The sequence below is a fragment of the Cataglyphis hispanica genome, chromosome 14 (assembly GCF_021464435.1).
Source record: "Cataglyphis hispanica isolate Lineage 1 chromosome 14, ULB_Chis1_1.0, whole genome shotgun sequence".
NCBI classification, from domain to species: domain Eukaryota; kingdom Metazoa; phylum Arthropoda; class Insecta; order Hymenoptera; family Formicidae; genus Cataglyphis; species Cataglyphis hispanica.
Genome location: NC_065967.1, coordinates 1577437 through 1594392, shown reverse-complemented (window position 1 = coordinate 1594392; position 16956 = coordinate 1577437). Strand labels below are relative to the sequence as shown.

Below are 16956 nucleotides of genomic sequence, written 5' to 3'. Positions count from 1 at the left end.
AGAGGTTAGAGCGTGATGGAGATATACGAGAGCAACACGATGAACTCCTACGACTGATTGGTCGGCCGACTGGTCAAGCTAACTGGCTAACTTTGGCGCGGTCCAAAGGCACACACCACCAAGAGAAATGCTGTCGATGAATCCCAGCGGGAGGTAAAACGTACACACATACACATACAACATAGAATAGTCGCGCGATATTTCTTCGAGATTTCCTTCTATGACTGCATGAGATATAACGACAAAGCGTGACATGTGAAGTTGCGAACGAGTACTGATACTTTCGAGCATCGATACTTTCGTGCGATTCATTGGTATCGATATCGCTATCATTCGAAATATCGATATTATCGAAACGTATTAGCCAATCGGTACGCTTGACGATTATCTGCGCGCTGATTGAAGCAACAGTTTCTCAGTATCAAAATTTGACAGTACTCTTGTCATTTTTTTTTAGGTTATGTTTTGTTAATAATTAGTAAATATTAATATAAGTATATATTTTGAGAAAGATAGATTGTATCTTTATAAATGTGCGTCTTATAAATTATAATGCCACGGAGATTACGCATTATGTTTGCAACCGCGACAACGCTAGGTTTATGTATCATAATATTTCAGGTATATAAAAAAGGATCAATTAACGATAAATTAATGAAACTTTATGATTGTGAGAGCTAATTAATTTTGAAAATTTTCAGTTACGTTTAATGTTTTACGATAGTACAAGATTGTCTTTATCAGGTAATTACTGTCATACAAATGTTTTTTTTTTTTTTTTTAACAAAAGTATTTTTATGATTACTTGTCACATCCAGATGACGATATACCTGTCGTACTATGGTGGACTCCATTTGGTAATAATAATCAAGTTAAAACTTGTGGAAATGCTAAATGTTACTTTACACACGATAGAGCATTTGAGAACAACATACGCTTGAAAGTATGATTGTTTTACATTTTTTTAAATATAAGAACTCAATCTCTTCTAAATCTGAATATTATACGCATGTATTGATTTTTATAGAGTATTTTATTTTATGGAAGTAATCTCCACGTTCATGATTTGCCTAATTGGAGGAGTAATGCTGTATCATGGGGTTTACTTCATGAAGAATCTCCTAGAAATAATCCAATACTTGTTCACGAGAAAGCACTTAATCTTTTTAACTATTCTTCAACCTTTAGCAGATTTAGCGATGTACCACTCACACTTCTTGATTTGTTCAGTTTAGAAGAATTAATAGGTAAATGTAGATAAAAATTTAAAAAATATAATTAACAAAAACTGTTTCTAGGTTTCCATTTCTTGCTACTAAAACAATCTGAGACATAATTTTTGTGAATTGCAAATTACATGCATATAAAAAAGAATCTAAAGAAAACAAGATATATTTTTATAGCAAAATCGTATTATGTTCCCACCAAAGAAAAATCTGCATTGATACATGCAAAAAATTACGCGCCAGTATTATATATTCAATCTGACTGTGATACTGCTAGTGACAGGGATCGTTATGTCTTAGAATTAATGAAATATATTCATATTGATTCTTATGGTATATGTGTAAATAATGCTCGCCTTGATGACAGGTATATTCATTATTTTACATACAATTTTTATATCGTGAATTATAAGATTGATAATCATCAGTGAATAAAATATATCTATTCAGGTTCAAGGGCAATTATCTCGATATTTTAAATAATCGTGAATTCTTATCCTTTGTGGCTAAATACAAGTTTACTATAGCTTTTGAAAATGCGATTTGTGATGATTATATCACAGAGAAACTGTGGAGGCCACTTATTGTTGGCTCTGTACCTATATATTATGGATCACCATCCTTTAAGGTATCCTACATTAAAAAATATCATCAAATGTGTGTCATAAGATTGATTCAAGTTTCACACTTAAATAATACTTAATCCATCTTGGACATTTGATTTTGTAGGATTGGCTTCCAAATAATAAATCCGCCATCTCGATATTAGATTTTACTGGCCCAACAGCACTCTCTGAGTTTTTGCACAAACTTGTGAGAAATGACTCTGCATACGAGGAATATTTATCTCATAAATTAAATGAGCGCGAATATCGCGTTATGAATAGTGCATTACTACGTGCACTTGAAAGAAGATCGGCAATTCCGCATGAATTTGGAAATTACGTGGAAGAATTCGAATGTTTAATTTGTGAACAAATACATAATAATCGCGAATCAAAAATACGTATGGTAACGAAAAAACAGTACAATTGTCCTCTACCAACAGATCCTATAACAGGTGGAACCAGCAAACGCAATTGGTGGATAGAGCAGTGGAATATTGAGAAATGTGGAGCTAAGCTGTTAGCTCATTATATAACTAATAATATCAGCATTAATATAAAATATTTTAATGAACAAAAGATGAATATGTATGATAATAATGAATGTTGAGACACACATAAACAAGGAATATAATTTTGCAAATAATTTTGTTAATACAAATACTCGATTATTTTGCAAACCATATTAGGAATATGAATGTTTACAGATCTGGGCTGTGTTCCAATTCCCCACCCGGGTGCATCCGATTTATAATGTACGTGATGTAAACTGTAATATCGAGTGCACCCGGATGAAGAATCGAAATAGTTCAGATTGTATATACATATATGTGCCTTTGAAGTATTTCTTTTTTACATATAATATAGAAATTTTTTTTATACATTTATTCTGTATATAAAATAATGTGATAAAAATTATGAAATACATTTTACAAAATGTATACTTCATCATGTAGCTTACATAAAAAAAATTGTTTTTTCATATGTATGTACAATATTTTCAAACTGTAAATGATATACACAATTTAGTCTATATATAACATATGAAAAATGCCAGAAAATCTATTATAATTTAGCATATTAATGATTTAATGCCATTTCATTCTTTATGCCATATAAGAAATAAAATATAATTTGAAAAAATATTAAAATTCTTTATATATTAAACAGCCTTTCTCAATTTGTAGATTTTATTTGCAAAACTGGAGCAGGTACTTTCATTAACTCACACAAATGATTTCTGATTGGACGTAAATCTGCAATTGGTTGTTCCCAATCTGTGGCGTTTAATATTGCAAGAATATTTGCCAAATCTTCTTCTGCTATATCTATCTCTTCTCCATAAAGAGTTAATGCTTCATAAGTACGTATAGCTGTTGTCTTCCTCAAGCTCGTGTATTTATGACACAAAAATATACTTAATTGACAAAATGCTCTTTCTGCAACAGGACCTCGCACCTAGAGATAATATTTAATACAAATCAATTTCAATTATTTAGGTTTTAATAAAGTTATATATTATAAATTAAATATGTTCTTAATTATTAATTTCCTAAGAATTGATTATTAATTAATGAATTATTTAATCTTTTTACAAACCTGTAGTAACTGACAGAAAACATTTATACTACTAATGAGCAGTTTCATATTGCCGGAATATTTTATTTCGTGTTTTAATAGTATTAATATACGCTCTGAGATAGTATTATTTGCGTCATCCAAGACAGATTGAATGCAACCTGAGCTTAATAAACGATCTAAGAAAGCGAACATCGATGTTATCATTCTTTCGTTTTTATGACTTTCTTCAAATATGTTTAATATTTTTTCGCATAAATCTCTCAACCCGGTCTCGTCAATCTCTTGTAGATAAGTAAACAAAGAAACACTCGAGTGTTTTACCTGACAAAAGAAAAATCTTTAGTTACAAACGAAATTGATTAAAACAATTATTAAAATTACATTAAAATATTGACTAATAATCTCTTCTTTACTAAATAAATAAGTTTGCATAGATGCTATACTTAATACAGACAAATTGATTTATTATTTTATATTAAATATACCAAAGACTCGCTTATGCCGCCGACGCTGAATATAATTCCGCGCAACAAATTTACTTTATACGGCGGGAAATTTAACATCTTAATAAATCGTGGAAATGTTGCAGATTCCATTCTCCATTCGATAGTTTCCTTACATTCCTTATAGGGAAATATAGCTTTTAATTCGTCATGATATGGAATATTCGGAAGAGGAGGATCACTATAAAGAGAAGAGACGTAATAGAAGTTGACTTTACAACTTAAAATACTTTACACATCTTAATTAAGATCAATTACATATACTAATACGTTTTTTTACCTGTGTATAAGCGCACTAAATACAATACCCGCCTGAGTTCGAATTCCATCTATCCTTTCGACGGCTTGCTGTGCGATACCACCGATTATACTGGCCATCAAGTTCTCATTCAAAATGGACGATAGTTTTGCTTGCGATACTAGATTGGTCAATACCTATAACAATATAGGTAACAATTAATTCTAATACATATTGCATTGACGATATATTATGATCTTAAATTATTTTTCATGAAATATTCCACGCACGTGTAGTCCAATCATAGCTGCTTCTCGCACCCAAGCACCTATATCTCCACGACTATCTATTGTATATTCCTTAAGGGCTAACAGATAACAATTATACAGATCTGGTACAAACAATCGCCACTTGTCTGAAAAAATTTATAAAATTTCTTTATTGTCAGTAAAAATTATAGATATTGCTCAAATATATCACATTCAATATAAAATAATCATAACTTAAAAAATGATTTTAAATTTCATCATCTTTTTCTATAAATCATATTTTTCATGTTCCAAATGCATTAATTTCTTTGAAGAACAAAGTTTTTTGTATTACAGTTACAATATCATAATAACAAGTTTTGCTTGAAATAAATGAATATATTTACCTGCTTCATCAGTTCCTAATGTTTGCAATATCATTGTTAGAGAGTGCAAAGCTTCTTTCCTACTTTCTGCCCATTTCAGCGTATTCTCGGATATATGAGTACACGCGATTAATGCTTCTATGATGTCTTTCACTCTTTCACGAATTACAAATAGCGGAAAATGACCTTTAAAAAATAAAATTAATGAAAATTATATACTTGGTATTTATATAAAAGGTAAAATTTAACGTTTTACTGTTAATTTTGATTTACCTATCGCCTGTGCAAATCCTATTCTAATGGGCTGATTACTCGATCGCAAGGACTCTAAATAACGATTAATCACAGTACTTCGGGCATCATAATCGATGTCTGCATAATATTCTACAAAGAAATTTGTGTGTGCTTCAGCTGCTTTTAATTTAACTGCTGATACTTCATGACTCAAGCATTCTTCCAATAATTTTTGCCAGTCATCTGCATTATCCATGGAGAGATATGAATAATAACATATTAAATATAAAAGTTTAACTTCATAAGTAAATCTTATTTCATAATTATTAATACATACCTACAACATCTGTGAAATGAATTGGGAAATGAACAATGGAACATTTTTTTATTAGCACAGCACAAGCTTGTTTCATCAACTCTCCGCCAAGCCCTTTAAATTGGCCTCTACTTCTGAAAGTTCTTACTACATCCTGTATGTCGATTACGGCCGTGGGTCCTGAATAAAATTGATTTCGTTTTTTGCTACAGATACTTAAAGAAAAATAGAAAACTGATTTGCATATAATCCTATAAATTCTTACCAATAATATTTTCAATTTTATCATTAAAATGATTGTACAAAGCTTCAAGAATTTCTGCGGTGGCTAATACTGCACCATGTCTAACGTTTAAATCGATAGAATTTAGCATGTCCAATAGAGTTGGTAATACTGTATTTATCATATAATGTGGATCAGCTACTGTCAGATTGAAAAGCGACTGCAACAAATTACTAGATATATATATAGAACTAAACGTTAGTAAATTGTACATTTAAATTAATATTACTGTACATAAATTTTCAAACTTACTCTAGCAGAAAGTTCCCTAATTGCAGTGTCCCAGTGAGTAACTTTTTTCGCAACTAAATGGTCTATCAAAGGTTTTGTGTATTCTTCGTATTGTGCAATTTGGACACTGATAAAGATAATATTACAAGTATCGACTAAATTAGATCATCTAATACACAATACACAATCAAAATACTTGGTCAATTATATACCTGATTTTGAGATATGTATGGCTCCTTACACCAACTTCAAAATAATCTGCGACAGTCAATATATCTATACCATGTGGAAAGTTGCCTTGCCTGCCAACATTTTCTTGAAATGCGGCGGATGCTGCCCTCCTACAGTTTATCTATCGATGCAACATTGCGTATTACATAATATAAATATAAATGGAGATTATGCGTGATTTGTACCTCTCTATCAAAGCATGTCACCACTAATAGCATTGCCGCGATTTCTTTGACATAAGGCTCGAAAATATGCGGGTCATAGGCTCTTGGAAAAGACCAGCATATGTAACAAGCGGCGTCTCTAATCAGATAACCGATGGATCCGTAAGCTCTAGGTTCGTCAAAGACTAAGGCTTGCAAAACTACGGGAATGACGTCGCTCAAGCGATGAGGTAATAATAGGCCACGTCTTCCTGAAATATAAACATAGTAATATTAGTGATATAAAAATCATTATACATATCTAAATGATATCTTTACCTAGTTCCGCGAGTGCTAAACAACCACCATGCCATGCCGAATCTGATTCACGTCCGGAAAACAAGTTCAATACAAAACCCAATACATCATCGGCTAAGTCTACCGGTAATCTCGCAGTTATCCTGCCGATACCTTTTGCCGCGGACCACCTATATCATTATATCTAATTTAATACTCTAATTCTAATGAATGTAAGATAATTATAATATATAAAATGGCACATCCATACCTTATAGTAATAGCTTTATCTCGAAGACTTTGTATAAGTTGTTCTATTATATCTTCAATGGCTGGAGGAATTTCTTGATCTTCATTATCATTTGAAATAACTTCCTTAATATCAGTAATACTATCTATATTATCGATATTTACTTGAACATTAGGCATAATACTTATTGGTCGACTCATTTTCTGATAGCGCCAGGATGCCAATTTTGTTTTCAATAATACCAAACCTACCAAATATCATAATCAATTTTTATAATATTAATAATAAATATATCATGTAAATAAAATTTAAGCTTTTTTTCATACCTATTCGCTGAACAATTTTTGTTCCAAACTTTCTAATAAGATCTGTGGGATTATCACTTATTTGAAGTTTTAATATATTATCAAGCAGCATTTGACTGTATGGCTTAACATCTTCCCTGGCACTATGTTTTAATATAGAAGCTATTACAGCCAGAGGCCCATGTCTCAAAGGATCATTTTCTATAGACTGAAAAAAATCATATTAATGATATTTAAAAAATATATTGCTTTTTCATGATTACAAATATGTCTTCTATTGAATATCTACATTAAATTTGTCATTTAATCTTAGATGTTGATAATATTTAGTATCATTAAAAGAGAGAGCATTACCTTAAAACACCACATGATCATTTCTTCCAAGTATAATTTTTTGACATCCGATCTTGTCAAAAAATTTGCTATTAAAAACACAGCTGCTACAGCGCATGCATCTTTTGATAAGCAATACAATTTACATATTTTTAAAATTCTGAAATATATAATAGAATAAGATTGACATATCTGACCATCTATTTCAGTAAATTTTATTTTTTACATTTTTTATAAATATAACAATAATATTACCTGACAATAATAGTTTGCTCTGAATCTACATTCTCAGAAGTCTCTAAGCGACAAAGGGGAAATGGTATTTTGGAAATAATAGATAACCATACAAGCAAAACATATCTGGTTTCCCATGTCTCTACATCATTTGGGTCTTGCTTTTCAAGCATTCTCAGTACAGGTAATAGATCCACTACTTCGTGCGGAAGATAAGTGACAATCTTTTTATACGTTTTCACAGACATAATAATAAATAAATATTTAAACGTGTTATGCTTAATGCTTTCCGCACAATCATTATCCTTGATAATTGATAGCAGGGAATCCAAAATTTTTTCAAGATAAGGATCCAGCAGCTGAGGCTGATCCTGGTACTGAGATAAAATGAAATTGAAGCGATCTCTATTTCTCTCGATGAGACTTGGCGGTAAATTCTTTCTCAATTCCGTCGTCAGAGTCATCACTTCGTCTATCTCCCTGAATGCGCTAAAGCCGCATCCAACTTTTTCCGAGTCCGGACAATCGTTCAACATTATTGTGTGCAAAAATTATCTCTGTCAAATTCTCAAATCTCCTATTTGCACACACTCATACATAAACGATTTTTTCGTATAAATTATAAAATAATTGTGTTTTAAATCGTTCTCACAGTAAGTGTCATAACCAATTTATGCATTAACTTTGACAACTACGCAGCTTTGTCCAAAACAAACAAATATCTAGAAATACCACACAGCAGACCTTCATTTCGGACTGCTGTCAAATTTTTCCATGTATTCATAAAATCATTTTCTCTTGGAGATCTATTTGCAGTTATATATCTGTAATACAATTCTACTCTATGAAAGGTCTCTACAATCTCTTCGAGTTTACTTACATTATTATATATTGTTTATGGTCAAAATGGCGAATTTAATGTTTGCTTCGTATCATATAAATATTTCTTCTCTCTCTCTCACGAATATTTTTGTTTCAAAAAATTAAAAAAATTCACAATAATATAAATTATTTTATTTAAATTTATCCATATAATTATTATACCAAGATGGACATTCTAAAGGCAGTAATAATGCAAAAACGTAAAGAATTGGAAGAAAGTCATGTTTTGGTATGTAACATGTTATATTTTGTGATTTTATTAAATTACCTGATTGTGCGCCAATATTTATAGCAAGACATTTTTTGCAGGAGAATAATAAAAAATATTTTAAAAGGAATCAATTAATGTCAAAGCAACAAGAAATACATGAAATTGATAAAGGAAATAATGAAGCTGCTCCATCAAATGATATTCAACAGTTAGAGGAATCTGTAACAGACAGTAGTTCCGAACATTTGCTATCTAGACAAGAAGTAATTAGACGATTACGCGAACGAGGAGAACCTATATTATTGTTTGGTGAATCTGAGATAGAAGCATTCAAAAGATTAAGGAAATGTGAAATTCTGGAGCCAGAAGTTAATAAGGTAAAGCATATTTTTTTATATATATTTCTATTAATTATCAAAGAATGGATTTTCATTATGATAATTATTCTTAACAGGGCTTCAGAAATGATTTTCAAGAGGCAATGGAGCAAGTAGATCAAGCATATCTCAACGAGATCTTGACATCTTCCAAATCTCAAAGTCTCGATGGGAAGGGAGATGTAAATGTACCTGACGAAGGCGTTACTTATGAAGACATAGAAAAAATGTCGACTAAGTTGAATAAGGGAGACAAAGATTTTGACATGAGTGTGATCACTCTGTTTGTACAATATCTAGTCCAGATGTGGGGCAATCAGTTAAACAGTAGATCAACGGCTGAAAAGATGAGCACAAAAGGAAAAATGAACAGTGCAACATATGCTCAAACAAGAGAATATTTAAAGCCACTTTTAAGAAAATTAAAGAATAAATCTCTTCCAGAGGATATAACTGACAGTTTAACAGAAATTGTTAAACATTTACTACAACGTAATTATATATTGGTATATATCTAATTATATGTTTGTATTGTAATATATAATGCATCAGTGGTACAAATATAATAATTTAGCAAATAAATAAACTCTTCTACAACAATTATATAGCTACTTTATAATTTTAAAATAATTATTTTTATTTCAGGCTAGCGATGCCTATTTGCAAATGGCTATAGGCAATTCTCCATGGCCCATTGGTGTAACTATGGTTGGTATTCATGCGCGTACTGGTAGAGAGAAGATCTTCTCAAAGAACGTCGCTCACGTCATGAATGATGAAACTCAAAGGAAATACATTCAAGCACTCAAGAGATTGATGACTAAGTGTCAAGAATATTATCCTACCGACCCTTCACGTTGTGTAGAATATTCAAAAAATTAAGTTTTTTTATAATATATAAAATAAAGCAAGGCAATATAAATATTTGCATGTGTATATGTACATATATATGTATAAGTATACCATTATTATTTTATTATTATAAACATCCAGATTAATATAGATTACCAGAAATCTTTTACAAGATAAATTTATTACTAAATTGTAGAGTAGTTTATAGGATATATTGTATATATTTTTCGCAATGAGCTATACTGATTTCTGAAAAAACATAAGATTTATATTTATATAAAAATAAAACTTTGAAAATTATAGCATATTCATGACATCATTATATACTATAATCCACTTTACAAAACTGCTAAGTAAAATATTTTCTTCAAATATTTAAATGTAAAAAAATGGCTTTATTAAAAAATATGAAATAACATTATGTGTTTACTCACTCTTAAAATACCCCAAAATATTAACTATTAAAAGTCACTATTTAAGAGAAGTAAATTGAGAAGTAAATTCATTTGATTTATTTACAGCAGCTTCAACAGCATTCATCACAGATCCCCTGCATTCAATTAAATCATAATTATTTAGAAATTACATGATTAAATAAAATAATTTATAAAGTACCTGACTCCTCCTGCTTCCATAGCATGAACACCAGTGATGGAAGTACCTCCAGGTGAACAGACTTCGTCCTTTAACTGACCAGGATGTCGTCCAGTCTCGAGTACCATTTTGCCAGCACCTATCAGTACTTGCGCTGCAAATTTAGTTGCCATTGGCCTTGGCACACCCATCTTCACACCTCCATCTGCCAATGCTTCTATGATAAGATATGCCTAAATATAAATTAAAAGTTGTACATATTTTCCATGCAACTCTCTAATTGTAACAATAACTGTAATAACTTACAAATGCTGGACCAGAACCTGATACACCACTAATGGCATTTATAATATTTTCTGGAACACTTTGGCTCATACCAATATAGGAAAATAATGTATTTACTAGGTCTAGATCTTTTTGCTCAGTGTTTAAGCTGCAATAAACTATAAAAATTACATTTGTATTAACACAAATTAATCCACATTTATTGTATCTTTTTCTTCGATATACCTGTAATTCCTTCTCCAACCATCATAGGTGTATTTGGCATAGATCTAATTATTCTTGGTGATATTACAATAGCTGAGAGTTTCTAGAAACAAATTTTGTCTATTAATTGTTATAAAAATTGAAATAATATTATACATGTTATATAAAATGTTTTGCTTACAGTATGTAAAACTTCAAGAGATACTCCAGCAAGCACTGAAATAAATAGCTTGTTTTTAAACTTTTCAGCCTTTTTTTCCACAAAAGTATTAAGCGCATCGTCTAGCATATGTGGCTTCACTGTTAAAAATATGATGTCACAGTTGTTTGCAACTTCATTATTCTTCAACGTTGGATGTGCACCTAAATCCTTCCAAAAGCTATGCGTTCTGTCCGTACGGCCGGAAACCCAAACATTATCTGGATTCAATACACCTGTTGAAGCGTATATGTATTATTGTTTTAGTAAATCCGTCTTATCAGTCTTTTATTTATTTTATAGATAATGACAGAGAAAAAAATGCAAAAATGCAATTACCTTTGTGAATCAAACCAGCGCCTATAGCACTAGCCATATTTCCGCCTCCAATAAATCCAACTTTAATAGATTTTAAATACTGTTCCATCACAATTAATTGTACAAGTTACCAAATATATTAAATAACTTTTTGATGCTACAAGAATAAATAATTCCAATAAATGTCACGCGTGATTTGGTTACATATATATGCAACACATATATAGTATGTATGTATATATATATATATATATATATCACGCATATACAAAACTATAGTGATTATAAACCATGAATTATATGTAGATATAGATAGTTACGTAATATTGATAAAATGATTTTTTCAATCTTATCTTTTTACAATGCTTTCATACAATATAAAATGATGCTTTTGGCGATTGAAAATAAATATAATAAAAATTAAGTGCCAAAAAAAAAGAAAATAAATGTAACAAAATCATATATTCTTTAATTAATTTAAAATATAAGAATAATATATTAAGGATTTTACATATGGATTTTAAATTTTAATATAAATTAAATTTTTCTTACAAGATTTACTTACAAAGATATTGTTGAAAAGTGGGAAATTGCGATAAATTATAGTTTAAGCGTATACTTTATATTTACATATATATCTATTTAATGTTAAACAAACATCGCTGTCTTCTTTTCTATTTAACATTAAATATGATATTAGAGATTATTTTGAATGACACATAGAATATGTTTCAGACGTAATATGCCATTCAAAAACTGTCGCAAGTTCAACTAATGTCCAACTAAAAAGAAAAAAAACATTGCATTCTCCAACTTCAACTTAAACAATAGAATTGCATAGAATCTTTCTTTCAACCTCTACTATTCTCTATAAGAAATAAAAAAAAAACTTTCTAATTAGACTGTACAGAAAAAAAGACAAAGATACTCTATATCGCTATCTCTCTCGAAGGAGCTCGTCCCAATATACAGGGTGTCCGGCGTCAATCGCATTACCCGTCGTATGCAGATAAAGCAGATAAAATTGAGGAGAAAAGGCCACTTTTTTTATCGTCCAGCTAAAGATTGGCGCTGAATTGCCAGACTTCACTCGATAATAACTCTTTTATTAAGCGTTATCGAAAAAAATGGTATAGGACTTTTCTTTTCAGTTTTGCCTGCTCTACTTGCACACGACGGATGATGCGATTGACACCGGACACCCTGTATATAGACTTCAGTGTATATTATACAGTTTGCGTATATATTGATGTATAATACGCAAATTAACTCTATAATATGTGTCAAATGTACGATGCGATAAATGACAGGAGTTTGCTGAAATGCAATTAATCTTTTTTTTTAACGATGGGTAATTGCATCAGGAGCGTGTTAAGAAGGCTGAGAAGGAACCACGACACGGAGAAGTATACATTATTTATGACGTAAAGACAGTGCGTCGAATTGTGAGCGCGATATCTTCTTGTTTACATCCTTTTCTCATGATTTCAGGACAATTATCCTGCTTATTGTTGGATTAGATAATGCTGGGAAGTCCTTAATATTAAATTATATTAGTGGAGGTAAATTTTTTGAAAAGAAAAAAAGATGAACTTATCGCTATATATTGTTAATCTTTCATATTTTACATTATGCATATTTTTCTTACAGACCCAGATAGGAATGTACTGCCTACAATGGGGTTTCGGACAGTATCTTTAAAACATAACTCATATTCAGTGAAAATATATGATCTTGGTGGCAGTTCTCAGATTAGAGCATTGTGGCCTAAATATTATAATGATGTAAGCAACATGTGCACATTTTTCAAACTAATGATGATAGAATCATATATGAATAAATGTTGTAATGAAATTATTAATAATTAATCGATTGCTATATCTGTCAATGGTAAAACAAACTTTAATACATTATTCTATATCTGTATATTTTTTTAGATACATGGTCTTATATATGTGGTGGATGCTAGTGATATTTCCCGTCTTGCAGAAAATAAAGTTGTGTTTAACGAATTAATAACACATGAGCATATTTCAGCGAAACCGTTATTATTGTAAGGGATCTGAATTTATATCTCTTCACTTTCATCTGCACATTTCTTTCACATTCGTTTTTCATATATATTGTCTATAGTCTAGGAAAAAGTAGCTTAGGTCATTTGTATGCATATATAATTAAGAATATTGATAAAGATGCGTGGCATGTTTCCACAATTTCAATCAGATTTTTATAATGTATGCGTAGACTTGCAAACAAACAGGATTTGAATGGAGCTATTGACGAGCTAGATCTGGTTGAAAATTTGGACGTAGAACATGCAGCTAATACCATGAGATGTCCAACAAGAGTAGAAACATGCTCTTGCATTTATGATAAGGAACAATCAAAGAATAATACTATGGGCATAAGAAATGGATATAAGTAAGTTTATAATCACAGTAAACAAAGTTTAGATATACATACAAAATAAGAGTTTTATAGTATGTACTTCTCTATATTAATGATCAGTATTTATTTCATGCAGATGGCTGTTGGATACTATAGTAAAAAATTATGCTACCCTCAATAATAGAACCAAACAATCACAAAGTTGTCAACGTAAAAATATTCAAGAATCTCAGTCTATTGCATCAAATACACCATCAAGAATTTCTATACACTCAAATCCCTTTAAACCTATTAAAGATCTCTTGGCAACAAAGGTGCCAATTTTATATTAATTATCCATAATCATTTTATTTATATATTCTTTATCTTAGAAATCTATGTTTCAATAAATGAACTTTTTCTTTACTTGCCATTAATACATCAATTTTTCTAAAATTTCAGGATGAAGTTTTAATAAGTGAAACGTGCAATGGTATGTATATAATAATATAAACATAAAAAAGATATATATACAATCATTTTTTAATCTTATGTGAAATAATATTCTATAGGTACTAATGAAGGAAAAAGTTTTATAAAAGCTTTTGTAAGAAGAAATAAGACTGCCCCTCTTCCAATTGAACAATCGACTATCGAATGCGAAAGTCTTTCGCGAAATCTTACGCCTAATGTGGAAACTCTCGCTGGAGAGAAAAGTACACAAACTATGACTACAATATTAGATCCCTTAAATTTAAATATTGATTATAGTCCAAGCAATGCTAGTACAAATCTAGTACAAATCCGTCCGTATACAGCACCAGAAAGATCTCAACGGTTATTAAATAAAATGATAATTAATATTCCTGGACAAGTGCCTCAATGACAGCATGTGTAGATTTTATACCAGTTCAAAAGGGACCACACACACGAGCATACATATACATATTACAATGTCATAATACAATTGTATTCACGATAAAAATATGAGAACTACGTTACTATAAAAAGCATTTTATAATAGCTTTAGATAAATAATATCTCCAACATTACTATTTTTATAACATCGCCTAATTATATATTAACATTTTTTGTATAAAAACACTTTATATTATTAGGTTATCATTTCTGAATTTGGAGAATACAAAAGTGCAAACATTAACATATGTAATAATTTATATATATGTGTTATGAAATTATAATTTTTATAAACTTATAGTAATATCTGTAATATATAATAATAATAATGTATATATTATCCAACACGAAAGATATGTTTATGAAATATACTTTTTATCATCTAAAAAAGTTATTTTTTTTACTGACATATCTCATGGAATGCTATTGAATTCAATGGGAGAAATCTAACAATTAATATAACGATTTTATATATTATTATTGCAATTGTGTGTTTTATCTATTAATTTATTCTGTAAATCTGTATACAAGTTTGTGTATATAGAATGATATAAATATAAATGTATATGTATATATACGATACAAAGCACATACTGAAGTATCCGCTAGGGCTAGTGTATAAAGATGCTGAAAATTGCTTTAATACTCCGGTAATATTGTTTCGAAAATTGCAATTTCAAAACGGATTCATGTAGCATACAACAGTGGCTATTCTTAGCACACATTTATCACAATACAGAATGTAAGAGACATTGCACACTTTCATTTTGCCCAACATCTTGTACACCTTATATTTTTGAGCAATCACTTTATAATGTTATTTAAATAAGATGTTTACATTGCAAAATGCGTTTCTGTGGTAAATTGCAAACATCTTATTGTACAATAAGGAACAATGAGAACGCGAGATTCTCGAAAATTATATATATAAAATCTATTATACATATTATATATAAACGATTATATATAATATATATATTGTATATTATATATATATTTTTTCAAAAAATGTCTAAATATATGTTATGCACATTATATCCACGCATACACATTTTAGTTTTAAATAGTTCAACCACAGAGTTATCAAACAATTGCGAGTAGATATAAGGCATATGAATTCGATTATTCTTACTATGAAAGACTTTGTATCACGTTTCGCAAATTTCGTTACCGTTTCTTCTGCGAATACAGCAATTTCTACTACAATATTAATTGATCCTTTTGCTTTTTCAAGTTCTTATTTGTTATATTCATTAAACTAGCGAGACAACATTGCATACCTGCTAGCAATTTCGATGTTTGCAAGCAAGCTAATACATCTTAATTAGTCTAATCACAATGCAACTCTTCTTAACTTTTTGTAACATTTAAATATTTGTTGTAATCACACTGGTAAATTACAATTACAACTAATTTATCTCAGGCAAATATAGTAATGCATTGTGAAATTGAATATTGTTTCGTCAAAGATAGGCTATTACTTATTGCAGAGATCATACACACATACTGTTACAAAGCCTAATATAAAATAAATATATATATATATATATATATATATATATATATATGTATATATAATAAAAAAAATAAAATTGCCATACTATATATACATATATATTCATGTAATCATACATTTTATAATTAAAAATATTCTATTTATATAACATCAATGCTACTGTAATAGAATGTATGAAATATCTAGTGTAAATTTTTCAAATGTTTTATATTTATAAGACTTACAGATGAAAAATATGATTAAGAATAGCTGTATATATCATATATATTTTAATATAATTGATAAATCTTTTATTTGTACTTATTATATATCTTAATATATGAAATGGAACTGTCAAAAGCAAAAGTTATTTCTCTGAAGTTTTCTCCAAATAAATTTATATATAATAAACGTATATATATTCTAACATTGGGAAAAAAATGTACAAAATTTGCTTTTGCTGATGCTCTGTCATATTGTAGGCATGATTTGACTTAAAGTTTATGGCAAGTGCCATATAGATACACCTATGTTCTAATATATATGTATAATATATATATATATATATATATATATATATATATATATATAAAGTATGTATATGTATATA

The 16956-nt window shown here is 29.5% G+C and overlaps 5 protein-coding genes across 5 annotated transcripts; 3 read left to right on the top strand and 2 right to left on the bottom strand.

The window, feature by feature from the left end:
- The first annotated feature begins 4 nt into the window (after positions 1-4).
- On the top strand, positions 5-2447 carry LOC126854739 (alpha-(1,3)-fucosyltransferase 10). Its single transcript, XM_050601745.1, has 7 exons — positions 5-621; positions 702-744; positions 819-943; positions 1028-1247; positions 1404-1593; positions 1677-1854; positions 1956-2447. The coding sequence occupies exons 1-7, from the start codon at positions 553-555 to the stop codon at positions 2439-2441; spliced, it is 1311 nt and encodes a 436-aa protein (XP_050457702.1). The 5' UTR covers positions 5-552; the 3' UTR covers positions 2442-2447.
- LOC126854737 (tubulin-specific chaperone D) lies at positions 2383-8369 on the bottom strand. The gene is made up of 17 exons (XM_050601741.1): positions 7666-8369; positions 7432-7570; positions 7099-7285; positions 6794-7019; positions 6565-6713; positions 6268-6497; positions 6064-6203; positions 5873-5978; positions 5603-5780; positions 5359-5517; positions 5061-5264; positions 4809-4973; positions 4444-4568; positions 4196-4350; positions 3898-4096; positions 3431-3733; positions 2383-3289 (listed from the first exon to the last, which is right to left on the bottom strand). Exons 1-17 carry the CDS (start codon positions 8178-8180, stop codon positions 3008-3010), a joined length of 3462 nt encoding a protein of 1153 aa, XP_050457698.1. The 5' UTR covers positions 8181-8369; the 3' UTR covers positions 2383-3007.
- Positions 8370-8552: 183 nt separating this feature from the next.
- LOC126854743 (pre-mRNA-splicing factor 18) lies at positions 8553-10273 on the top strand. Its single transcript, XM_050601752.1, has 4 exons — positions 8553-8755; positions 8836-9114; positions 9192-9620; positions 9760-10273. The coding sequence occupies exons 1-4, from the start codon at positions 8693-8695 to the stop codon at positions 9994-9996; spliced, it is 1008 nt and encodes a 335-aa protein (XP_050457709.1). The 5' UTR covers positions 8553-8692; the 3' UTR covers positions 9997-10273.
- On the bottom strand, positions 10055-12267 carry LOC126854746 (uncharacterized). Its single transcript, XM_050601755.1, has 8 exons — positions 12132-12267; positions 11588-11723; positions 11231-11484; positions 11071-11152; positions 10867-11003; positions 10582-10793; positions 10401-10516; positions 10055-10215 (listed from the first exon to the last, which is right to left on the bottom strand). The coding sequence occupies exons 2-7, from the start codon at positions 11673-11675 to the stop codon at positions 10438-10440; spliced, it is 852 nt and encodes a 283-aa protein (XP_050457712.1). The 5' UTR covers positions 11676-11723; positions 12132-12267; the 3' UTR covers positions 10055-10215; positions 10401-10437.
- Positions 12268-12556: 289 nt separating this feature from the next.
- LOC126854742 (ADP-ribosylation factor-like protein 13B) lies at positions 12557-16402 on the top strand. The gene is made up of 8 exons (XM_050601751.1): positions 12557-12972; positions 13058-13128; positions 13217-13350; positions 13504-13619; positions 13811-13987; positions 14091-14268; positions 14396-14426; positions 14506-16402. Exons 1-8 carry the CDS (start codon positions 12914-12916, stop codon positions 14817-14819), a joined length of 1080 nt encoding a protein of 359 aa, XP_050457708.1. The 5' UTR covers positions 12557-12913; the 3' UTR covers positions 14820-16402.
- The last annotated feature ends 554 nt before the right edge of the window (positions 16403-16956 follow it).

Coding starts and splice junctions, on each gene's coding strand:
- LOC126854739 (XM_050601745.1), top strand. CDS start 553: ATGCCACGGAGATTACGCATTATGTTTGCAACCGCGACAACGCTAGGT. Junction 944..1,027: donor AGAACAACATACGCTTGAAA/GTATGATTGTTT, acceptor TGATTTTTATAG/AGTATTTTATTTTATGGAAG. Junction 1,855..1,955: donor ATGGATCACCATCCTTTAAG/GTATCCTACATT, acceptor TTGATTTTGTAG/GATTGGCTTCCAAATAATAA.
- LOC126854737 (XM_050601741.1), bottom strand. CDS start 8,180: ATGTTGAACGATTGTCCGGACTCGGAAAAAGTTGGATGCGGCTTTAGC. Junction 6,204..6,267: donor TGACATGCTTTGATAGAGAG/GTACAAATCACG, acceptor TTGCATCGATAG/ATAAACTGTAGGAGGGCAGC. Junction 5,518..5,602: donor TAAAATTGAAAATATTATTG/GTAAGAATTTAT, acceptor AATTTTATTCAG/GACCCACGGCCGTAATCGAC.
- LOC126854743 (XM_050601752.1), top strand. CDS start 8,693: ATGGACATTCTAAAGGCAGTAATAATGCAAAAACGTAAAGAATTGGAA. Junction 8,756..8,835: donor TGGAAGAAAGTCATGTTTTG/GTATGTAACATG, acceptor CATTTTTTGCAG/GAGAATAATAAAAAATATTT. Junction 9,621..9,759: donor TACAACGTAATTATATATTG/GTATATATCTAA, acceptor TTTTTATTTCAG/GCTAGCGATGCCTATTTGCA.
- LOC126854746 (XM_050601755.1), bottom strand. CDS start 11,675: ATGGAACAGTATTTAAAATCTATTAAAGTTGGATTTATTGGAGGCGGA. Junction 11,485..11,587: donor CGCTGGTTTGATTCACAAAG/GTAATTGCATTT, acceptor ACGCTTCAACAG/GTGTATTGAATCCAGATAAT. Junction 10,794..10,866: donor CAGGTTCTGGTCCAGCATTT/GTAAGTTATTAC, acceptor ATTTATATTTAG/GCATATCTTATCATAGAAGC.
- LOC126854742 (XM_050601751.1), top strand. CDS start 12,914: ATGGGTAATTGCATCAGGAGCGTGTTAAGAAGGCTGAGAAGGAACCAC. Junction 13,988..14,090: donor GGCATAAGAAATGGATATAA/GTAAGTTTATAA, acceptor TATTTCATGCAG/ATGGCTGTTGGATACTATAG. Junction 14,427..14,505: donor AATAAGTGAAACGTGCAATG/GTATGTATATAA, acceptor AATATTCTATAG/GTACTAATGAAGGAAAAAGT.